This window comes from Balaenoptera acutorostrata, chromosome 1 (genome assembly GCF_949987535.1).
Source record: "Balaenoptera acutorostrata chromosome 1, mBalAcu1.1, whole genome shotgun sequence".
NCBI classification, from domain to species: domain Eukaryota; kingdom Metazoa; phylum Chordata; class Mammalia; order Artiodactyla; family Balaenopteridae; genus Balaenoptera; species Balaenoptera acutorostrata.
Genome location: NC_080064.1, coordinates 65,351,233 through 65,376,792, shown reverse-complemented (window position 1 = coordinate 65,376,792; position 25,560 = coordinate 65,351,233). Strand labels below are relative to the sequence as shown.

The 25,560-nt window shown below is 37.4% G+C and overlaps 1 protein-coding gene across 1 annotated transcript in view; it reads left to right on the top strand.

The window, feature by feature from the left end:
- Positions 1 to 25,560, top strand: part of ERICH3 (glutamate rich 3) — a 117,272-nt gene that overhangs the window by 38,959 nt on the left and 52,753 nt on the right. The window contains exons 4-7 of the mRNA XM_057535295.1: positions 2,820 to 2,891; positions 4,505 to 4,633; positions 9,259 to 9,417; positions 13,701 to 13,919. Coding sequence (XP_057391278.1) covers positions 2,820 to 2,891; positions 4,505 to 4,633; positions 9,259 to 9,417; positions 13,701 to 13,919 — 579 coding nt within the window. The remainder of the gene's footprint in view (positions 1 to 2,819; positions 2,892 to 4,504; positions 4,634 to 9,258; positions 9,418 to 13,700; positions 13,920 to 25,560) is intronic.

The window sequence follows — 25,560 nt, the reverse complement described above, 5'->3', positions numbered from 1 at the left end:
GTGATTTATGTCATGTGCATGAATTACATAGAATCATTGTTCATGGCTCCCAAATTCACTTCTTTATAAAAGTATTAGTTGGAATTCTACAACTAATGTTGAAAACATAGTACAGTGTAAAATTAATTATACATAATTTCAAACTTAATCCGTAGGCACCAAATTCTGTCTTAGCCTTGATTCTTGAACTTTCGTTTTCCAAAATTTCCTATAATGCACACATCATAACTGTTAAATGTGCTGTTATTAAAGAGTCTTTGTGTATTCTTAAAGTTTGGAATAAATAGCTTAGATAAATGTTAATGTGTAATATATAATTTTATATAATATATATATATTAATATAATTTAAAAAGAAAATATTTCTAAATTGTTACATTTGTCTCACATTTAGTTTATGCTGATGCTGTTTACTAATGTTGTTGTATTACTATTCACATATTCATTCATGCAATAAACATTAATTGCAAACTTACCATGTACCAGTATGGGGCTATGTGATGTAGCTGTGAGATATAATTTTTAAAAAAATGCTGTAGGAAGTGATCAAATGCTAGAAGAGAGGAACAAATAGACTGAGCTCAGAAAAGAAGGGAATGATGACTTGCCTCTGTGAGAGTCAGAGGAAGCTGAACAGAGGTCCTGCTTTTTGAACTGAACCTGGAGGACTGAATGAAACTTGACATGAAAAGATAAGCAAGGCATTCCAGAGAGTGAAGACAGCAGGTGTGAAGTTACAGAGGTGTGAGGGGACATTGTGGATGGAAAGGAAAGCTCACCTAGGCCAGACTACACTGTGAGTTGGTTGAAAGAGTGGCAGGAAGTGACACTCTCCAATAAGTTGGGGTCCTGTTTCTGGAGGCCTTCAATTCCCAGCTAGGTTTGCAGTGTAGGTGAGGAAGCAGTGAAACATTTTTCAGCACGGAGTGAAATAAATGAGCAGAGCTGTTTTAGAAAGATGATGTTGCTAAAAATGTGGAAGATGGATTAATGAGCTGGAGAAGATCGCAGGTGGGAGGTCAACTAGGAAGCTGTTGCCAGAGGCTGTGGGCTAACAGCAGTAGTGGACGTACTGGGGCGATGCCGCCGTCCACAGGGATCTGGAAGAGGGAGAGAGACCGACACTGCCTGCATGAGGAGCGGGGAAGGAGAAACCCAGGGCCACTCTGAGGTTTCTAGCTTCGTGGTGTGTCCGTTGCAGGAAATTGGGAAGAACAACATGGGCTAGATAAGAACCTTCAAACGGTGGGAAAACCTGATAGAGTGGTGTCCTGGAAGCCGAGAGGGTCTCAAGCTGCAGAATGGTTCAATAAGATGACCACTAGGAGGTTTTTATGAAGAAAAAGAAGCCAAACAGGAAGTTAGTGTCAGATAGACCAAGATTCAAATTACAGTTCCACCACTGACTAGATGTATGACCTGGGGCAAGTTCATGACCCTCTGCTTCAGTTTCTTCATTTGTAAAATGAGACTGCTTAGCAATTGGAATTGTTCAAGAAGAGACGATGCACACGAAGCACTTTCCCAGCGCACAGATACGCACATAATGTGAGCTTGATCAATAAAATTGTGTTTCTGTGCAGTTCTGCATCCTACTTTTATCAGCATTACATGTATTTTCCATTTTTTAAACAAAATCTTAAGGCTGAATCATATCCCATTGTATATATGTACCACATCTTCTTTATCCATTCATCCGTCGGTGGACCTTTAGCTTGCTTCCACGTGTTGGCTATTGTGAAAACTGGTGCAATGAACATGGGATTGTAGAATATTTCAATTCTTGAATATATACCCAGGTGTGCAATTGATGGATCATAGGGTAGTTCTAATTTTGATTTTTTTAGGAACCACCATGCTCTTTTCCACAGTGGATGCACCAGTTTACATTCCCAACAACAATGTACAAGGTTTCCCTTTTCTCCACATCCAACTTATATGAGGAATATAAACTAGTCAAACTCATAGAGGTAGAGGGTGAAATGGTGGTTGCCAGGGCCTGGGGGAGAGGAAAATCAGGAGGTATTACTTAACGGGGATAAAGTTTCAGTTATGCAAGATGAATAAGCCCTAGAGATCTACTATATAGATCTATTGCCTATAGTTAACAATACTGTGTTGTATACTTAAAAATTTGCTAAAAGGATAGATCTTAAGTGTTCTTATCACAAACTAATAATAATAAAGAAGGTGGGAGGAAACCTTTAGATGTGATGGATATGTTTATGGCATAGATTGTAGTTGAGAGTTTCGCAGGTATATACTTATCTCCAAAGTCATCAAGTTATATACATTAAATATGTACAACTTTTTGTATGTCAATCATACCTCAGTAAAGTGCTTTAAAAAACAAAAACAAAAACAAAACAAAAATACCCCAAAATCTTTAGGAACCTTATTTTAATAATTATATTCTATTCCATTATATGGATGGGCCAAAAACTTAAACCATTCTCTTTAAAGTTTACGTTGCTCCTGAATTTTTGCTTTGAAGGAAAAAAAAAACAACCTTTCAGACGACATATTTGTTCATAAAACATTTTTTTTTATTATTCAGACTTCTCCCTAGGTTTAGAAATGAAAGTTATGGGTTACAGCGTAGGAACACTTTTAACTGCCTAATGTAGGTTAGGAATTGGCTTTCCAAAGAGTTGTACCAATTTATATTCCCACTTGCACACTTATGCAGGTGATTCTTCTCCATCTCAATGACAAGAGGGGTAAATGAGAATACAGTTAGATAGTGGGATTATTTTCCTCTAAAAATTTCTTTGCTATAATTGATATGATTCTTTCCTCCACTCTTTCCTGTATGCTTAGCGTTACCATCAGCTTGAAATTAAAAAGAAACTGGAGACATTAGCTAGGAAGGAGCGAATTCAGAGATTTAAGGTAAGGAGCTACGTAACTCTTTTACTTCATAATATTATTTTATGATTTTGAAGGCCAATGGTACTATTATTGAAGTGGCTTGGGGGCACTTTATTTTGGGGTAACTCATAACTGAGGTCAAATGATTGTTCCACCAAGCTTAAATCTTGGCCACTATTATTCCAGAAGATCATGACAAAATAGGAGCTGCTGTGCAAGAGAAACTGTATAAGACACAAGTCATTGAAAGAAAAACTTGAAACCATTCTTCTCAAGTTTGAAATTTTGCTTTTGTATTTTCTTGATTGATTTGTGATAGAGGCCAAAAGATTTGTTTGTCATAAAAGGTAAAAATAGATGGTGACATTCCCAATGTGATGGAAAATGGGGCATTTTAAGAATTATCCAATGGTACATTTTCATGTGAACGTGACCCTTGAAAATATATGGCAGGAAAGATCTACGTTAGCAAACAAAAGCATAAGATTTAGACATTTTGTGAAGGCATTTTAAAATTCCATGTTTTTTACTTTTGCATTTGATATTTCATCTTTGCAGTCAGCTTAGGAGATGTGTAAATTTAAATCAAGAGATGAAAGATTCAATTAGGCATGCTTGAAAGGTTTCAGTTTAGGTTGGCAGTTTTACTCAATTTCTTGAGCCATTCAAACCCACGTGTTGTTCTTCATTTTCAGGGTATTAAAAATTTGGGGCTTAAGACACATTCCACAAACTGATGAATATTCGTAAAGCTTTTGTGGAATAACTCGCCATAGGAAACAGTAATTTTCCCTCTTGCCTGATAGACTCAAATCTATTTTATCTTAGTCAAAACATACTCTTATTACAAAACTGTTGTTAAATAACAGACAATAGGTCAGTTTTTCAAAATCAGAAAAGTTGGTGTGTAGAGATTTGTCGTTAAGTCAACTTTACCAATAGTGTCCTATATCGAGGACTGATAGATTCCATACTTTATCTGCTGAAATGTTGATGGAAAAAATAGTTACTGGAAAATGGTTCCTGAAACAGTGTTCTATTCACTCTCGCCCAGATTGCCAGACACACTAACCAGATACATGGGCACATTATAGCATTGGCAGAAATTCCTGATAGACACTTCATTTCCTCTGTACGATTTTTATTCGTAACATTTTCACCTATAACTGCACTTGGCGAAAGACCTATATTTTAGGTCCCCCATATGTAATATATAACCCTTTGCTTATGGCATTATTTAGTAATTTTTTAAGGCAGAAAAGTAATACTTTCTGGTAGTCTCTACTAATCAGAGTAGTGAGGAACATTGTGCTTCTTGTAATGATCTGCTTAAAGCAGATTAATAAGTATTATTGCTGAAACTAAGGATACACTGCATCTGTAGCTATTACGGTGAGCAGAGCTATTTCTTTGGATAAAGCATACTCAATTTCCTGCCTTTCACTACCACACCCAAGTGCCCAGTACAGCTGTGGAAACATCTCCTGATTATCATGATGGTCCTCAGAGGGAGTACTTTTGAAAAGAATGAGAAAGAACTTCTCTAGTCCTATAACACCTCTTATCTGGCAGGCACTAATGTAACCTAGATTACTAATTATGCATCGGTTTGTTAAATCACTTTCTTATTCCAGGGAGAGCACACAGGATGGACTATAGGAAATAACATGCCAATCCTGTCTCCCCGCCCCCCAGTTGGCTCCAAGACTAACCATGGCCATAGTGTTCTGGTTGATGAAGGACATTCCAGTCCAGTAACACTGGTGAGTCACGTTAATAACACTCTGACCTGCACTAGGCCAACTAATTAACTCATGATTTTGTATTACTCTCAGAAAGAACGCTCTCCGGGTACATGGTTGTATCATCTTGGGAATCCTACTGAGTGAAAACATAATCTTGTATCCATTCAACTCTGTCTTCACTGGTTGTCCCGCCTTCATTCACTATCACCCCTGTCAAATCCATTTTGTTACTGCTAGATTAGTTTTCTTAAAGTGCAGATTACTTATGTTACTTACATGCCCAAATACTTTCACTGGCTCTGTGTCACCTATAGAAAAGCCCAGACTCTTGCACCTGACATTTAAGACCCCAAGCCACATGACATCAATTTAGCTAACCTAATACTTTCCCCCACGATTACCCTTTAGCACCCTACAATGCAGCACAATTGAACCATTGGTTGTTCCATGCATGTTCTATATTTTCTGACCTCTGGATTTTTTTCTTGCTGTTTCCTCTACTCTTACCTTATCTTAAAGCTTCTTTATGCATACAAATTCAATGGTACTGCACAACATGTCGGGCCAGATACATCTGAGTTTCTTTTATCAAAAGTATATGCACACAGTCTAAGATAAAAATAATTAAATGTACAGAAATTCTGTTTAAAGAAATTGCACACTGACATTTCATTCCACTTCGCTTCATTTATAACCTAGGAGTGGTATTTGCTTGAAGGAACATAAGGTAGCTTGAAACAATATAGATACAGGAAAAGACTTGCAAAATATTTCCTGGTGGTTGATGGTTTCAGCTTTAAATGAATTGATTTGATGACATCTTTATTCTGGCTTTGTGTGGCCTAATGTATTTCCTTGTTAGCATGAACATTTTTTTGGATTGCACAATATTTGTAGAGGAATTGCAATGCTTTCACAGATTATTGAAGTAGGTTCATCACATATAGTGTTAAGCTTTGACATTTTCAAAAGATAAATATGTTTTGACATTTCTCGATGAACAGCTCAAGTTATGAAAAGCAACCGTCTTCCCTTTGTTGTTATCATATCTCCAGGCTTCATTTAAATGTATATGCACACAAATAATTCTTTTATTGGGTGGCAAATTCACTAGACTCTCAAAAGCTTATCCTGGGTGAAACAAGAGAAACAAGGGCCATTTTCTATCTTCCCACCTGTTTCAGGGAGGAAAAACCCTTGAAAGGCTTTCTTTTCAATTTTCCAGCTGAACAGCCTCAATAAGTAGTTTATGATACATCCAGGAGATGTTAATGTGGCAGGAGTGAGAAAGTAATTTAAAAATTACAGGAACCACTGACACCAGCACTTTAGCAGCCTTTCTATCTGGTAAGCCAGGATTCTTCACTTGATCACCCCCTGCAGTGCTGCTGCCTCATAGGGGATACCTATTGTGATCTTGGAATTGCAGTTCCCATGTTACAGAAATTCAAGTCCTTCTTTTTTGTTTTCCTAACTTGGTTACATATCCTCTGAATTGGATTCCTGACCTCCAGGTGCCATTGGGATAAAGATAATAATCCTTTTGGGATATTGCCATCCATTTTTCTCTTGAAACTTTCTTGAGTGAATAAGGAGAGCATACGGTGAATAGTTACTTCACTTGGTCACTAATTGCACCTAAACTTTCAAAATAGCATGTAGGCTTTTAGCTGCACCATGCCATTAAAACTGTGGAAGTCATTCAACTAATTTTGTACATGCTTGGAAAATTCACCCCCAGAGATCTTCTACTAAGAATTAGAAATGCTCAGCTAAGCTGAGTAATCACCAGGTAGTCAATTTCAATTCACATTCTGGTACAGTTTTGAAAATGTTAAGCTACAGTGCCATATATATTCCAAGAAAATATATTACGAACAGTTGAAAATATAGCAAATTTAAGGTGGCTCCTGATGTGAACTACAACAGTTTGTAGCTCACAGCTGTTAGTTGAATGGCGCAGATTTGTTTTTAGAGATACATGTAATCGGTTAAACATTTGACTGCCACATTCATCTAACTGAATGCAAATGTGGGGAAGTAACATTTAGCACACAACAGCCAATAGATCATGTTCTAGTTTAGAGTAACCTGCTTTCCAAGTCCTACATTCAGTGTTTTTGTGTTCAGTTGGATTTTTTTTGACAGGAGTGGGTTTTAAGGCATATTTGTTTTACAGAGATTTGTTTGGATGATCTGATCCCTTTGTTCAGAAAACTTCTAGTCTGATTTCTCTTTGTGTGTTTTAAGACCTTTCACCTTTTGGCTCATAGAGGCTTATGTCTTTTTTCTTTAAACCAAACGCTGCTCTAGTCAGTCCACTTGGCTTCTTGTCTAGGTTTGTATGTGGAGACCAAAATAACGACTTTAACATAAGGATGCGCTCCCCGCCTCAACACACACGCATGAGTCTCAGCTCCTGCACCATCTCTACTCTATGAGGCATCAAAAGCTCAGACTCCTTTTGTGTCGTTGATCTGCCAAGTTTAGTGTGTTGCCTTCATCCACGCATACCAAGATGGTATATATATCACCGTGTGGCTCTTTCAGCCAGAGCGAAGGGGATAAGGGGAAAGTGAAGATGCATTTCTTCTTTCTAAGGGCATGATCTGGAAGTTTCATATAGCACTTCTGCTCACATCTTACTGGCCCAAACTGAGACATACATCTATGTGGAGTTTCAAGAGACACTGGGAAATACAGTCTTTATTTGTGATAGCCATGTTCCCTAATACATATTCTATTACATGAAGAAAGGAAAACAGATATTGGGGAATATTCTCTTTGCTCCCCTTCCCATGTCTGGCTCACAACTGGCTCTTCTTACTTGGATGTTCAAATTTACCATTCCTCTTTTCTCCTTATCATTTTCTTCTTTTGCTCATTCATTTGGATAAAATGTAATTACTTCTGTGAAACTTTAATTTTTACTAGTCTCATTGGCTTATTCCAAATAACTTTTAGTTCTAAGTTCTATTAGTTTTCAGGTATTTTGTTGTTATTGTCTCTTTGGCAGTATTTGTGTGGTTCATTTGACACTAATTGTCTTGTGTTGCCATTAGATGTTAAAAATTACTTTTTCATCTCACAGTGACTAGAGTTGGAATTCAATAAGTGTTGACGTAACAAAATCAGAGTTTTGGCAACATATAACATGCTTGTCAAGATGGCGCTAAGACCAACTTTTGGTTGGTGGGAGCTGCCCTATCACCATTTTTTATGCATTTATACAACACTTTGCCAGAGTTGAATATTTGTTGTCACCATTACACCGTGAGTCAATGTAATAAACCTTATTCATTAATCATTTATATACTGTTGTTCTCACACCCTCTTACCCAAATTTGCATGTATTATTCTTAACACTTTTCTACTGTTTTATTGTAATAGAACAACTGGGCCAAACATCTTGTTTTTTCCATTTTTGAAACATTGCTGATCTTTATGCTAAAGTTACAATGTTCTGTCAGTGCTCCAAAAGACACATCTAATGCTCTGAACTGGCACTTTCGGTTTTCTCTGTAGTACATTCTTGATTAGAAAATGCATCAGTCAGGGTCTCAGCAGGAAACAGATGGCTCACACAAATAGGGTAATTAGGAAGGGTTTAATAAAGAAACTAGAAAGATGCAAGTGGGGTTAAGGAAAACCAGCTGGGTATGTAAAGCATGCTGGGGTGAATACAATGGGGAACCACACCACATAGGCCTAGGGGGAAAGAGAGGACTTGGATACCAGAACCAGCTGGCAGGTTCTGGGAGAGGACTTCCTGATAGGAGCTGTGGACTTTGTTGGAGGGACCCAGCTGGCCCATCATAACCCTGGTTGGGAAGGGTCCAGGAGCATTAAGACCCCAGTCTCCTTCCCTCCTGTCTTTTGATCTCCTGCCAGTGGCTTTCGTTGGCCAAATCCAAATGGAATCCTGAGGTTAGTTGATGTAGTCCATAAAGAAATAACTCCCAGCAGCCAGAGCAGAACAGAGAAGACAGAGAAGAGGGGCAAATGGAAACTATCCAGCCTGGAAAACATCTCCATTTTGACAGTGTTTTCCAAAGTTGCCAGTTACAATTTTTCAATTTTGTTTTCCTAGTATTTCAAGGAAGAGGTTGAATAAATGGTAATGCATTAGAAGTAAGTATTTGCCTTCCCTCTTTTTGAATCATATTGTCTGCTTTTACTTCAGCACCAATCTTAAGACCTAAAGGACTCGTACTAGAGTTGATGTTGAAAACATTTAAACAGGAATGAGTTCATTTTAATCATAGGCCCTTAGATCTCTAAATTAAGAACATTATTCAACTTAACATTTAATTGAGCAAAGCCATTCAATGTACAGCACCAATTAAGTATTGTAAGCGAGTTCACAGTGTGAATAAAATACAGGAACCTAACAGAGAACATCTTCTTTATCCAAAATACTCTACAATTGCGGCAGTTAGGTATGTAGAGGACTGCCACACCATATGTTTTAACAAATACGTTGGGTCATAAGAATATGTATAATGGAAGGACATAATTAAAGGTTAATCTGTTCAGTAAAAAGGCACCATTAATTAGTCTAGGCAAGTTGTTGAGCTATTAATTGGTCCTGGAGACATGTCAAGATACTAATTTAAATGGAATTTTTTCCCCTAATTGTCTAGACAGCCCCTCGACCATACACTGCCCCAGGAAATATGCAGCCTCCAATTCGATTACAGCCTCTACCCAGTAATCCTGCAGTAGGAACTGCTCCAAAGGTAACTTCGGGGTCCAGATCAAAAACCTCATTGCTGGAAAATGAAGCTCCATTTCCCATTGGGGTAAATGCTTTTTCTTCACAGTCTTTAAGATGCTAGATTCAATTAATCTATTCAGTGAAATATATATTTTGCACTTATTAAGCACTTGCCATGTACGTCTGTTTAATTATTTCTTACTTTAATTGGAAGGCCTATAATTTCTGTGTTATTGGGCAAAAGAGTAAGGAATAGATTTGTAATAATTTAAGATGATCTCTCATGAATTTCAAAGGTTGTGTGAAAAACAAAGAGGAACTTTTTATAGCTAGATATGACTTCTATCAGAATAGACCAAGTTTTGACTGCTTCCAAATTTTAAATGCATGAAACCTAGAAAATGAAACTTTCCAAGAATAGGTTTGCATTTGCATGCCGACTTACTTTACCATCAGTGTATGAAATTGCTTCAAGTTTGACTCTGGAGAAGGTTGGATATAGAAGGAAAAGAATGTCCATCTTTAAAAAAATCCTGAATTAATCACACACAGAAGCTTGACTATGCTTCCTTTTCAAGGTTATATCTCAGGTAATTTTCACTTATTTTAATAGAGCACAGGAAGGAGGTATGATAGCCATAAAATATGAGTTACTTAAAAGGGAAGGATAATTGGGACATTTAGTAATTAGGGAAGGTATTGTTTGTATTTTTAAGAGCAAGAAGAAACATTTGCCAGCTTAAGATAGAATCTGTGTTATGAGTACAATTGTAATTATGCTCAAATGGGTGAATTTAGCTCCATTAATTATTAGGAAACATATGACATATGAAATTAAGATATTTTTATCTAAAGCTGACAGATGACCTTGACACTAAGAAATTAATTCAGACAGATAAATTATTGTTTTTCACATTAAAAGTATAAACATAACCCTAAAATGATAAATAATATTTAAATCCATTTAATATGCTTTTCAGCTTGTGAAGCATTTTTCACAAACCTTACTTTAGTTAATTTAATAGTAGTTTCTTGGAAAGAAGGAGAAATTATACCAAAAGTGGTGGCATTTTGTCTAGGACGACTGCTTAGAGCTAGGCGGGAACTTATTGGGTCATAAGCCAATTAGGTTGACACTCTGTTGGATCTGGTCTCCACTTTAAATGTCCAGAGATTTCCCATTTCAAGCTAGTGTCCAGGAATAGTCAGATCTTGAGAGATTGTCTCAAGCTAACTAAAATAACACATGACAAGCCCATTTTTTTCTCACTATAGTAAATCAAAATAGGGAATCAAATCATAATTAGGGACCATTAATTCACCAGATAACAATTAAATCAAAGCTTGTAGGAGCAGTACATTTTCCCCTTATAGGCAGACCTACATGGGAAGCCAGATCACAATGAGAAGGTTGCCTGGTGAGTATGGAATCAGAATGAGGGAATATGGTAGAATGGAATGTTAATGGCATCAGGTCATCTTAGCTTGATGCATCTGTCTCCTCTTAGGAATGGGCTTGCAAAAGGTACCAGAAAGCTCGAAGGTCTTTGGCTAAAGCCCTCTGTATCTTCCAGGGATAACTTTGCCTTTAGGACCAGAAATATTCAAAGTCCAATGGGTGGAATTTCCTGTCCCTTAGTTAGTACTCAGATGGGCACTTTCCACGTTTGCCAAGGTGATTATATTCTTTTCTAAGTTCCTATATCTATTAACTCTACTTGATCGGACCCATCTTTATGTTAGATATGTGAACACTATCCATCAGGTAATATTTAATTTTTTCTGACTAGCGAACGATTTTTCTTTTAGGTGATTTTCCAAATCTGCTCTGAGCCACTGGGTAGATTTATTAATTAAATCTGCACAGGGCCTTTTATGCCAACAAGATTGAGATCAATTCCATGTTAATTTCAACTAGCTAAACTTACATTTTTCATCCAGTGGAATTTATTGGGCACTTACTATGGACTGGGTCCTGCTCTAGGCATTGGTGATATATCAACTATCAAAGCAGACAAAATTCTCTGACTTTTTGGAGCTTATACTGTGATGTACATAGGCAAAATATACTGCCAGGAAAGACATGCAATTCTTTCAATGGCACTGATGATGAAAATTACTTAATATAAAATCAGACAAGAAATTCCTAAAGAATAATAGTCTGCATGATTGCTGAGTATGTAGTAAGCACCCACTAAAAGAGTAAAAGATATGCATGGGGGAATTGTTTGAAGGTGCAATAGACTTAAGCAGGTTGAATTTTCTAAGTATCGGGGTGAGGAGCTTTGATTTAGGCAAAAGCAATTTGGTCAAAACAGACTGGCTGAGATGCTACTGAGTAAAATTAATGGTGTGATTGAAAATGATTATCCTTAGAATGAGAGTTTCTTATACACTGTTGATAGGAGTAGAAATTGGTACAACTATTTGTGAAGGCAATATGGGAATATCAACATTTTAAATGAACATGCTCATGCATTTTAGCATATTGGAATTTATCCTAGGAACACACATGCATGTGGAAAGAAACAGATTCAGGAATATTTAGTATTGTAATATTTGCAATAGTGAACATTTGGAAGACACCTAAGAATGTATTGCTTAAAAATGTTATGGCATATTAAAGTATATTAAAAAATAAGGTAAATTATTTATACTGGCATGGGAAGATGTCCAAGATGCTTTGGGCTAAAAAAAAGCAAGGTAAGGAGCAGAAGTTTAATTTTTTAAATTTACTAAACCATTTCCAAATAAGGTATGCCATTGATTGATAACTACTTAGAAATTAAAAGATAACCCCCAGGCCCAAAAAGTTCTGGATTCATTGATTTTATTGTTTTATTATCTTGTTTTCACTTCTTTAATTTATATTTGTTATTACAATGTCAATGCACACCATCACAGAAAAATTGGAAAATGTAAGAAAAGAAAAATGAGAGCATAAATAATACCTGCAACATCAAGCATTCTAACAATTCTAAACCCCTTGGTGAATATCTATTTAAATCCCTTTCTGTTCACATAAATGTTGTTTTCAGTCAAAATATGGCATATACATGCCTTTATTTAACCTGCTTTTGTTTATTCAGCAATGAGAATGTTTGGGGAATGACTTCCCTTTCGTAAAAATAACTTTTCACAATTTAAGCATCTCAAAATAAAGAATAAATTGGCAGAAAATGAATTTAAAACAATACCAAATAAATTGGTATAAAACGGATAAAAATGAGTAAAGATACTTTAAAGTTTGGGAAACTACCTCAGATATACAAAAATTATCAATATGTGAAAGTTCAGAGGCTCAAATATACCTGAAACATAAAGTTTTTGTTTATACATTAGGTGCTTTTAATCATTAAGGTAATACATGTTGACTAAACTTATACGCCCTCACCACCCCACAATAATTCAAATCCACAAAGGCAACCCTGTGTTCAGAGTCTTCCAGTCATCCCTGATTTTATCAAAATCCACATATAAATTATTTAAAAGAAATGTATGGTCACACTGCATGGACCTTTTTATGTCAGGACTCTGGACAAATAGATTAACGCTATTCTTTTTAAAGCCTGATGAGAATCTATTATCAGAACAAAGCAAAATTTAGTTAAATATCCTCCTACTGATGGACTTGGTGGTTCAACTAAATTTTTTTTTCTATTTCTTTTCTTTTTTTCATGGAAAGGCATTTTATTTTAAATATAGCAGCACAGGCATGTCAATCCCAAACTGATCAACTAAATTTTTTAGACATATGTGTGTGTGCATGTGTGTGTGTGTATGTGTGCATCCTTATGCACATTTACATAAGTGTACTTGTGTAGTTATCTGGGTGAAATTTATTCCCACAAGTTGAATTTCTAGGAAAGAATAAGCTGAATAGAGACTTTGGGTCAGATTCTGGGGTTTTGGTTCCTTTAAACCATATTATCAAGGAATGTTATAACACCTGGGTGGGTGAAATCAGTGTAAAAAAAGTGCAAATACCCTATCGTTAAGTGAACTATCCAATCCTATCTCAAAGTATAACACTTCGAACTTCTTGATTTTAAATTGTTTAATTGTACTGGGTCCCCATAGATTTAATGGATTATTGAGGGAAAATCCCCAAAATACTATAAAAATGCCATCACTGTATGTTTGGTTTAAAAAATATACTTAAATAAGGTTAGAAATCCATGAAAATTTAATTTGCTATGGGTACTACAAAATACCATTTTTCAACAGATTGAAGTGTTTTAAGTTTGCCTATTGATATCAGTTGTGTTTGCATGCAATGTCAATCAGACAGTCTTGTCTTTAATTTTGGGTTATGTTGGGTCACCACTTCTATTTCACTTGTTCTTATGTCATGAAATGTGATTACAGGGCAAGAAGGCAACGATGAAGTTCAGGAACTCCATGGACAATTCACAGGGAATGAATCGATATCAATTTCCGAAGATTAACCGTTACATGGTGCCTATTCCTCCCCCACTTCCTCCCCCTAATGGAAAAATCACAAGGGAAAATAGACCTGAAACATGGAGAAGGAGAAGAGTTCGTCCAACCACTGCTCCAAATGGCTTAGAACCTCTCTTTACCAGGGTGATTATAGAATCAAATTTTCTTTCATTAATTTAGCACCGATTACATTGCACTATTAGATTTCTAGATGAAATCTAAGAGAATCTAGGGAAATCGAATGCAAAATGACTTGCATAAAGAAATATAATAATTTTATAAATGTAGTAATTGTAAGCTTGAATGAATCTGAAACCAAATAGTTGAGTAGTTCAGTTGAGTAATTTAGCATAATTGAGAAAAAAATCAAGTAAATCTTGTATTCCAATTTAGTTTGTATTATACCCATTTCCAAATCATTTATTTCCTTTAATTTGCTCATTCAATCACATGTCAGGAAGTATTTTTACATTTAATTTGTGACTATTCAGGGACTTAAATATATCGAAAAACACAGTGTACCATATAAAATAATTATTAACACTCACTTTTAATAATTTTGGCAAATTACTGTATAATATTTATAAATATTTTCCTTTCAGTGTTCTTAAAATACATTGTAGCTTGTTGTAATCATTTCTTAAAATACTGATAAAGAAAATAGTCCTAAGGCCAGTTATATGTTATACAGATACAGGCTAGTATGAAGGCAAAAGATCTCTTAATTTTTAGAGTGTAAGTATACAGCTAATAGCAATTATTCGTAACTTTTGTGGTTATTAGCAGATGGCTGGGTCAACATTTCACTGATGGAGAATCAGGGAGGGAAGTGCCAACATTGCATGTTGACGGCATGTTGGCTTTCCAAAACCAACCTCGTTCAAGTGCTCTGTTTACCCCTTGTCCACATCTCCCTCCCAGCAGCTTTCCTCACCAATAACTTGCCTCACCAATAACCTTCTCTAAAAGTTGGGACTATCTTCCTTGTGCTTGCTCAAATTTCCTCCTTTCAATCCACCTTTCACTAATTCTCTTTCTTTGTTATGGTCTCTGAGAGAGCCTTGTACCCCTCATCTCCGAGGCCCACCCTCCGCCCTGTTCCTTGATCTTATCCTTTTCCACTGCCATGGCACTTTGCACTGTCTGTCATTCTCCTCTCCTGTTTGGATTTTTATTCCTTCCTCTAGTATTCATCTCTGTCTCTCAACATACCCAGGCCTTGCACAGAGTAACCAAGTCCTTTCCTCACATTCTGTAGCCTGAGACTTCTGTTTTCTCCTTTCCTACCGCAAAGTTCTCTGAAGAGTAGTTTACTGTAGCTCAGTCTAACAAGCAACCCCTGGCAACTCAGCTTACATTTAATTTCTTTTTCTCATTATTGTCTGTTGCTGGTCAGTGGCAATTCTGGGACCCAGACTGGATGAGTAGTCCCTGTCCTGGGGTATTTGGCCTTGTGGACAGCAGAGCCATGGAATGCTCTGAAGGTTCCATTCAGGAGTGACACATGTCACTTACACTTGAATTCCATTACCAAAGCCTGACAGCAATGGAGTGGAAGTATCATCCTCTCATAGAGAGGCGCAGTGAATATCTGGGGCAATGATAGAATCTACCACATCCACTAAAACGTACTTTGAATTCTTTGAATGCTGGCACTGGTCTCTACCAGGCCAACAAGCATGCTCTCTTGAAGGTTGTGGCCCCCACTTGCAACAGTGGTGACTCCCTCATCATCCTCATTTGGTGGCAGCATTTGATTTTCTGATGCTAAAATATATTACTGGGACTAACTCTACCTGGTTATACTTTATAAAAAATGTTTAAATCTCATATAAACCATAAGAATATGTAAAATCTATATGTTCAAGTTAAACAACAATCAAACACCTGTGTATATACCATTACTTCCCAACAAGGTAGAACACTTTTGTCGTACGATAAACCCCCTGTTTCCTGCCCTGTCACATCCACTTCTACTTCCCAGAGCAACCACTATTCTGACAAATGTGTTAACTGAGTCCCTGCTTTTCTTTGGAGTTCTATTACTTATATGCATAAAACTTCAAAAATAAGCTCAAACCTAGCATTGCAATGAAAGGATAATATATCTAGGAGAAAATAAGCTGAATAGAGTCTTTAGGTCACCATCTAGGTTTGTTTCCTTGACAGTTTTAAGAGCCCCTTGTGGGGAAGTGAGAGAGGTCAGGTCATGAGTGTGTCCTAGAAAAATGGGGCTCACCAGAGTCAGGGCATCTAATGAGGTCCTCGTGTGGGCCAGATACTCGACGTCCAGGAGGAATATGGTCAGGCAAATGGGCTTCCGTAGCTGGACACAGAGGAGAGAGCAGCAACTTCTCCACCCTGTGGTCATGACAAGTGAAGCACGGATATAAGCATCTGAGCTGGCTTCCCCTGAGCATTCTATTTCAGATTAGAAACACAGCAGGTGTCAGCAGGCATCCTGGCTCTGACAGACCTTGGCATGTCTGGCTCTTGAGTTCACAAGGCTTCAGTCTGACTTGGTCTTTTTTTTTTTTTTTTTTTTTAACTTCAGTTCTCTCTTTTTGGAATCCTTATTTTGAGAATGTTGGGACTACTAGACTGATGCTCTAATATTCTTAGCTTTTCCCTCCTATTTTCTACTTCTTTGCCTTTTTGCTCTACTTGCTGGGAGATTTCTTCAATTTTATCTTCCACACATTCCATTTAAATTTTTCTTTTTTCTTTTTTCAAATTTTATTGAAATATAGTTGATTTACAATGTTCTATTTAATTTCTGCTGTACAACAAAGTGACTCAGTTATACATATATATATTCTTTTTCATATTCTTTTCCATTATGGTTTATCACAGGATACTGAATATAGTTCCTTGTGCTATACAGTAGGACCTTGTTGTTTATCCATTCTATATATAATAGTTCGCATCTGCTAATCCCAAACTTCCAATCCTTCCCTCCCCTACCCCCTTCCCCTTGGCAACCACAAATCTGTTCTCTATATCTGTGAGCTATTGACATTTTTCTCTTCCTGCCATATTTTAAATCCTAGAACTCCTTTTAGTTCACTGAATGTAATTTAGAAAGCATCTTATTCTTGTTCTGCATGATTTTGATTCTTTGGTACTTGTGGAGACTTGCTTTGTGGGCTAAGATATGTTCAGTCGTTGTAAAAAATGTGATTCTTTAATTGTTGGGAGCAGAGTTCTATAAATGTTCAATAGGTAAGAAATGTCCAATTATGTCATTCATATTTTTACATCCTTACCATTCTTTTTTATCTGCTTGGTCTCTTAGTTCCTGAGTTCTAGTGATAATTCATTCTCTGTAGTTGTGGATTTGTCAGTTTCTTCTTGTAATTAGTCAAGTTCTGCTTTGTAAGTGTTGAGAATACCTGGTTATATGCTCTCAGATTTGGGATACTTTACCTTACTGGTGAGGATATTCTTTATTGTTAAAAAATGATCCTCTTTATCACTTATTACTTTTGGCCTTAAAATCTATTTTGTCTAATAGTATTTTTCTTTAGATAATATTTTCTTTAGATAATACATATATGTATATATATACATAAATATAAATATATATTTATACATATATATTTCTTTTACTTTCAGTTTTTCAATGTCTTTAAAGCTTTAGGCTTTAAATGTGTTTATGCAGCATATGTGTGCTTTGTGTTTACTTCAACCCGAGAATCTCTGTTCCTTTAATAAGTGAGTTTAGTCTAATGACATTTATTTTATTTAGTGGTATATTTAGATTTACTTCTACCATCTTAGTTTGTATTTTCTACTTACCATGATTTGTCTTTAATAATAGCATTTTATGCTGTTATTGTCTTTTCCTCAAAGCTTCCCTCTCTTGCCTCCATGGCACTCTACTTTCACGGTTCTTTGTTCTCTCCTTTGACCTCTCATCTTGCTCCTCTGTGCCTCTTTCATCTTCACCCCTAAACCTGGCCATCACCATAGGCTTAGACCTTGACACTTGTCTTTGCATTCAAAATGTGGTCACCTTCCACATGGATTCAGTAGCTTTCTAGATGTCTCTTGGATCTGTCACTAGCTCCTAGGTCCTGGGGTTTAGAATAAAATTGGCACAGTGGGGTAAATCGTGTACTTTTTGTTTTTACAGTGTACAGTTCATGGTTTTACTATATTCAGAAGTTAGGCAACCATAAGCACCATCTAATTTCAGAACTTTTTCATCACTCCAGAAAAAAAAACCCATATCCATAAGCAGTCATTCTCTAATCTTCCTTTCCCTACCCCTTAGCAACTACTATTCTACTTTCTGTCTCTATTGATTTGCTTATGGATATTTCATATGAATGGAATCATACAATAAATATTCTTTTGTGTCAGGCTTCTTTTACTCAGCATAATGTTTTGAAAGTTCATCTGTGTTGCAGGTTGTATCAGTACTTTCTGTTTGTGGCTGAATAATATTCCACCATATGGTTACACCACATTTTGTTTATCTCATTGTCAGTTGATGGGCATTTGGGTTGTTTCCACTTTTTGGCTACGAATAATGCTGCTATGAGCATTTGCTTGCAAGTTTTTGCATGGACATATGTTTTCATTTCTTTGGATGTATACCTAGGAGTGGAATTGCTGGGTCATATAGTCATTCTACGTTTTACTTTCTGATGCACTGCCAAACTGTTTTCCCAAGTGACCACACCATTTTACATTTTCATCAACAATGTATGAGGTTTTAAATTTCTCCACATCCTCAGCAATACTTGTTACTGTCTTTTGATTCTAGCTGTCCTAGTGGGTAAGTTGTATCTTACTGTGTTTCAAATTTGTATTTCTCTAATGACCGATGATATTGAACATCTCATTCATGCCAATCGTGCACTTTTACTTTAGTATTTAGATTTATTTTATTTTGATCTAGAAAAGATTCATTTAAGGAGAGATGGCTCTCATGATTAATTTACACATTAAATTCATTCTTTCATTTCATGACTACCATCCCAAAGCATCCTTCAAATGCTCTTAAAAGGAAAGAAAGAGGTAAATGAAAGAGGTAAAGAAATATGGCTTGCTGGTGGCCACCTGTTCCTCTGTGAATGTATAGAACAGGGTCCCTGGATTCTGTGGTCTGTGTCTCTAGGCCATGATCCATGTACTTCCTACTCACCTTTCAGGCATCTGTAATTGCACAGGGCTTATCTGGAGTCTAGGAAACCAAATGACAGGGTGTAGATCTCACAGCCCAGCACATTACTTCTGTGCCCTGTTGCTTTATAATTTGGAGATATAATACCTGCAGAGTTTTTAATGCTTTTACAGAATCTATGTGACTAGTTAGATTTTGCTCTGAGGTTTACCTCATCCATCTGCAGATTTCTGTGTTTCCACTCAGGACTGCTGGTCACCTACTCCACACAGCAGCCTACTGAAAATGTGGATGGTACTATAAATAGTGTCTATATATGTGAAAATACAGGCTTTCAAATAAGAACCTACTTAATTATTATGCTTATCAATTAAAAAATAAAACAGTTTGTTTTAAGTTTTTATATGTTTTATGATAGAGAAAGCAAAGAGCTTCTCCAGGCACGAACTAGTCAGGGGCTTTCTCCATATCTGGTTGAGGCCCCCTATCTACTTCCTAGACTCCAGATAAGCCCTGTGCAATTACAGATGTCTGAAAGGTGAGTAGGAAGTTAGCAGATTGAATCAGGAAGCAGAGGGTTAAAGGCAGGAGGGGGAGAAGAGAGTAAGCAGAGTCCATCTCAGTAGTAGTAGATTCTACATAATGATGTTAAATTAAACTTTGTAGAATAGCTCCCAACATGTTTCTCCCCTGCTTAAAACCTTTCACTAGCTTCCCCTTTCCTAATGAAAGCGAGTTATTCATCTGCCTGACTTTTAAAATGTCAGTTTTATGATTATTTGGGTGTGTTGAGACCTATAGATCAGAAGACACTTGCCTTTAAAAAGACAGTTTGTCCCTTACAGTTCTCAAGAGGAAGGGACATGCCTGTTTATTTTAGTCAGGATTCCATCTAGAACATTGTTTGACACATATCTGGGCACTGTGGCTCAGCCAAGTTGATAAATAAAATTAACCATCACACCAGGCCATGCAGGGCCACCCAGGGAAGCACCACGGTTATCAAGAGAGGCGTGGGAGGAAAAGGTGGGAAAGAGCCTCTGTTGTGGTTTCCGAGGAAGAAGTGGGCAATGCAGGGTAAGCAGGCATAGGATGGGATAGTATGAATGATTTTGGCAGGCCCTGGTGTTGGGCTGTCCTGAGTTGTCTGGTACCTGGTGCTGGGGCAGGGGAATATTGGCCCAGAGTGTTAGAGGCTGGGGGAGGGTGGATATGGGCTCTCGGTTAGTGTGCACATGATAAATGTTCTCCCAGGCAAGTCATTTACTGTCTCTAGGAACTGGTTAGTCTTGGGTGAGATAGTGTCCCAGGGTCAGTAAGGACCCAGATGTCAAAACATCAGAATAAAAGGACATGCTTAGTATACTAGCATTCAAGGGCTTTCAGGTTTTGGCCCTTTTCCAGTTTTCTCTCTGCTCCTAACCAAGCCAAACTGAACTACTTTCTATACCCTCAACTGGTTGGTCCACCACTTCCCCAATTCCAGTCTATATATTTTTTAAATTACTTTATGCCAGAAAATCTTTTTCTGTGCATTGCCTGTGAGTGCATGGGAGATAAAAAGAATGTGTTTCCATACCCATCTTTCCCTGCCCCTCTCAAAGACTTTATGCTCTACACTGTATTTCTATACATAGTATAGAAATACTTCTTCCCTTCAAAAGGACTTTGTTACTTTCCTTATGTTCCTTAATATATTCTGCTTAGCATAAATACTCATGTACCTTTATTATTTCTTACTTCTACTCCCAGATTATGAAGCTTGGTGAGGGCAGGCATTTGATTTTATTTACATTTAATCAAATGTTTATTAGTACTGTGTTCATAAGTGGGTATTGTTTTATTTTCCATGCAAAAAGTAAGCTTTTAGTTACACTTTTTCACTTAGGTAAATATTATGGATATCAATTATGCCTTTCAGATATAGATCCCTTTTCTCCAACAACAAATAAAGTCTAAAAAATGTTAGCTTTTTGGGAGAAATTGCACATTTCTTTTGTTTGACTTAATTTAAGGAATATTTAAAAATTTTTCTTTCTAGTCAGTGCATTATCTTGGTATTTTTTACTCTTAGTTTCTCACCAGTAGGCTAAGATTTGAGAATGAAAAAGGAAAACATCAGCACGATTTTAATATATGGTAATTCAACATATTTTATGGTAGGCTTGATTTATTTCAGACAAACATTTTCCTTTAAACAATGCTTTTGCTTAAAATTAGCATTGCAGTTTGGTAACTACATAACTAAAAAGGACTTAAAAACAGTATAAAAAGTCAATTCAACAATCAAAATATCTTTGCAGCTGGCATTGTGGAACAAAACCCTAGAAGAAAGGAAGAACCAAAAATGCTTCTGGGAATCAGGGCAGACCACTTTACTAAGAGGGTCCAATTTGGGGGCCTTCTCACCAAAAGCAAAATCCATCTGGATAATTTGTAGTCTTAACAGACTTAATGAATTCATTCTTTTGAGGGAGATGAGGAAAGGAAGGCTCACGTGTCAACCCAGCATCCTCCAAATCCGGAGCTCAGATACGTCTAGAAGGCTGGAGGCGTTTGGGGGCATGTCAGGAATTAGCATGAGATATAGATTACATGGTAGTAAGAAAAACAGGCAAGAGTAAAGTGAAAAAAGTATGCATAGTAAAAGCAAAGGAGGGAGAAGGAGAGAACCAGTTGAAACCAGAGTGAAAGAGAAGGGAAAGAGTAGAACCAAATGAGTAGGGCTTCCCTGGTGGCGCAGTGGTTAAGAATCTGCCTGCCAAGGCAGGGGACACGGGTTCGAGCCCTGGTCTGGGAAGATCCCACATGCCGCGGAGCAACTAAGTGCGTGTGCCACAACTCCTGAGCCCGCGTGCGCCACAGCTACTGAAGCCCATGCGCCTAGAGCCCGTGCTCCGCAACAAGAGAAGCCACCGCAATGAGAAGCCCGCGAACCATAACAAAGAGTAACCCCCGCTCACTGCAACTAGGGAAAGCCCATGCAGCAACGAAGACCCAATGCAGCCAAAAATAAATAAATAAATAAATTAAAAAAAAAAAAGAACCAAATGAGTATAGTGAAGACAGGTTTCCATCACAACCAGAGGCTTCCTGAACCTTTAGAATGTGAACACTGTAGCACTGTGCCTCTGGCTGAGTCAGTCTCCCTAAGACCCGAATAAGAGTCAGCATGGGGACTGCCTGCCACTCTTTATGGCCAGACTTTTTATCAATTTTTATCAAGGCTTAATCAACAAAGGTGGTGTTTCATTTAACAGGACATCGTGAATCAGTTTTCATGTTCTGGTACCTATTGAGTTCCTATAAACGTAGAAAGCTTCTGATTTAGGGTGAGGTCAACCCGCTTTTGTCCCAGCAAAGGACAGAATGTGGAATCCCTAATTATTCCATGGCTGTGTCCAGTCAGATCAATGTTTATTAGGCCTTTACTAGGTGTCAGCACTGGCAAGACACTGGGGGCTTAGAGATCATTAAGATACTGTCCTTATCTACTGAGAGAGAGGAATACAAGGAAATAGTTTCAATGCCATGTGACTCATACAGTTATATAGGCCTCGAGATTAAAAACATGTTGGTCATATTTGGGCCACTACAATTAGTTCAGTTACTGGACCTTTAGATGTAATACAAGAAATTGCAATAGTTGAAAGATAGTAGGAGTTAGAGACTATGTAAGACATTTTTTACTGTCTGAGGAATGTTGGCCCTTATCCCATGGATATTGGGGATCACTAGAGGACGTTAAGCGGGAGAGTTACATGATCTATTTCGTGACAGTAGATCACTCTGATATCCAGGAGGAGGGAGAATTTGAAGGACATCAGGCTAGAAGTGTGGGGACCAATTAGTAGGGTAACCATACTTGCCAGCTTTCCTGGAACAGCTCAAAGCTATGCTCTTTTTTTCTAGCATACTAACTAGAGGTTTATTGCAGTGGTCCAGGTAGGACCTTACGATGTCCAGAGTTCATCAGGGCTTGGCTGAGTAGATGGAGAGGAGTTGCTGCCCAACACTATCAACAAGATCAGGCACTTTGACACCCATACAATCTCGGAAATCCACCTCTCACACAGGCGTGGGCAGGGATAAAGAGATGCCAGTGAAAGTTTAGTCTAGCCATGGAATGCTAAATATTACACATATATAATGGCTGACTGGTTCACCACTCAGTAGGCTTGCTGTTTGTCAGCTCAGATTGTACTTGCCTGACAAACCTGAAAAGAAACGAGAAGGAAAGTCGTAAGCTGCTGGTCAAGGAAGTAAGAGAGGTAACCATTAGTTGTGCAGGGGTTTGAGCCTTGCTTCTGTTCTTGAAATGCAACTGAATTTTCATGGAAGGTTTTTTGTTTTTTGTTTTTTTAAAATTTATTTATTTATTTATTTTTGGCTGTGTTGGGTCTTCGTTTCTGTGCCAGGGCTTTCTCCAGTTCTGGCGAGCGGGGTCCACTCTTCATCGCGGTGCGCGGGCCTCTCACTGTCGCGGCCTCTCCTGTTGCAGAGCACAGGCTCCAGACGCTCAGGCTCAGTAGTTATGGCTCACGGGCCCAGTTGCTCCGCGGCATGTGGGATCTTCCCAGACCAGGGCTCAAACCCATGTGCCCTGCATTGGCAAGCAGATTCTTAACCACTGTGCCACCAGGGAAGCCCCTCATGGAAGGTTTTGTTAATTGCTTGAGGACAGCAGAAAGGGCCCTGAAACCTTGTTAAAGTTTCATCAGTCTGGGGTCATTATAACCTTGCAAGATGGTAAGTATAGAGGCAATTTAGTCAACTGCACGAAACAACTCTTCGTTTGTTAGTGCATGTATTTAATCATGAGCTGTCACTTGGGCCTCCTATTAGAACCCAGAAAAGGTTACTTGGTGCAAATAATTGAGGAATATTTTAGAAAGAAATGAAGCAACCAGAGCAAGAGAAAAGAGATGTTGCTATCAGGAATACACTTTAGCCGAAAAAAAATATATGAATAAGAGTAGATGAAAAGGGTGAAGAGCTATCCTTTATTTTATTTTTAAACATTCTTCCATCCAGTTTTTCATTTTGCATATATGAGGAGGGCCTTTCCTCCACTCTAATCCCACTGTTACCTTGTATTTATGTAGTGCTTATCTCCCAGAAGCCCTTCACACGGCTACCTCTGCCACTTTAGAAAGTATTGCTTAACAAAGTGGGATGCTCTTATTTAATCCGTCATATCATTAAATGCTCTCGTGGGAGCTTGGAGCTGAGATTGCCTTAGGCTGGTGATTGTGGGTTGGGTTGCACACATGCATGTCACGCTCCACAGTTGCTCAGGCAAGAGGAAACATGGGATGACTTTGTAACCAAGAGCCAGGCCTGCCATCATCCCTTTGCTTTCAACTGTGACTCAAGGAGATGTTTCTAATCTGCAAAGAATTATCCAGTTTGCTGATTTACGTTCATGGCTCCTGGTGTCCCTGAAATATTTCTCTTGATTATCTGTCTATTTGGGAGCTCTGTCCACAGGCAAGACAATTTGCTCAAATTTTAAATCTCAGACTTTCCTGCCCATTTACACTTTTCAGACTGTCATTTGCTGAATTTCACCAAATTTACTTCTGGTTTTTGCTTCAAAGAAGTAGGAGTGAATGAGAAAAAGAATCCTCTGAGGTAGAAGGGAATGGCTTTGGAGATGGAAGTATTTTATTAGTTCCTTCAGAAATTTTTTTTCAGCTTTGTCATTCTTAATAAAATGCATGCTTCCAAGGCATCTGTAATTCAGTGAGATCAAACTCAAATAATTGTCTTGGATTCACTGAAAGTTGGTCTCTTCACATTTTTCATTTAGCTAAAAATTGATTTTTAGAAAAGTGAAGTAGATTAAAAGTAATGCCTCGTATCTGTGTAGTTCTAGAAACCTACGATATTCTTACTAGGACCTCTTAAAGTCTCTCAAGGAGCCATTCTTATTTCTCTGCCTCTTCTTCCTCTTCCTTTTCTTGCTTCTCTTTCCGGGTTTTCCTCTTAGAGGTTAGGCAAACACTATACTTATTCACTACTGTGAAAATACTTCGGAATATAAACTAGGAGGCAAGCCATTGGATATTTAATCTCTGGTATTCAAGTTTAGTGCTTATTTTATAAATAATTTAAATTGGTCAATGCCATAGAATATCAAGTAGGTTTATGAGGTGATATTTTTTGTTGGGTTTATTGATTGATATTAAGAATAATATTAATAATGTTGGTTTTTCATTGAACTGAATGCCTCCTGTGAAACTGCATAACCCCAGGTACCCAACATACATTGCTCCTGATCCTCAGAGTGACCATAGAAGGAATCAAATGTGTGCATCTCCCTCTCACAAAGAATAAGTTCAGGGAAGGATGTATTGTCAGTGCTCAAGTATAAAGATAACACTCAATTACAAAAACAATTGCTAAATTACAGTTAATGTCAATTTGAATTAGAACAAAATTGTCACCAATATTTATTTAATTAATTTGATTTGAATTTTTATTTGAGAACTAGCAAAAAGAACCAAGAGTAGTTTCCTCTTCCCATCACTGATATTTCTGTTGCATGTAAAACACAGACACATACGTAAGACAAAGGGTGACAAACTTTGTCCAAATTCCCAGAATTTACATTAAAAATACGAAGCCAAAATGTATGTATGCTATAATTGT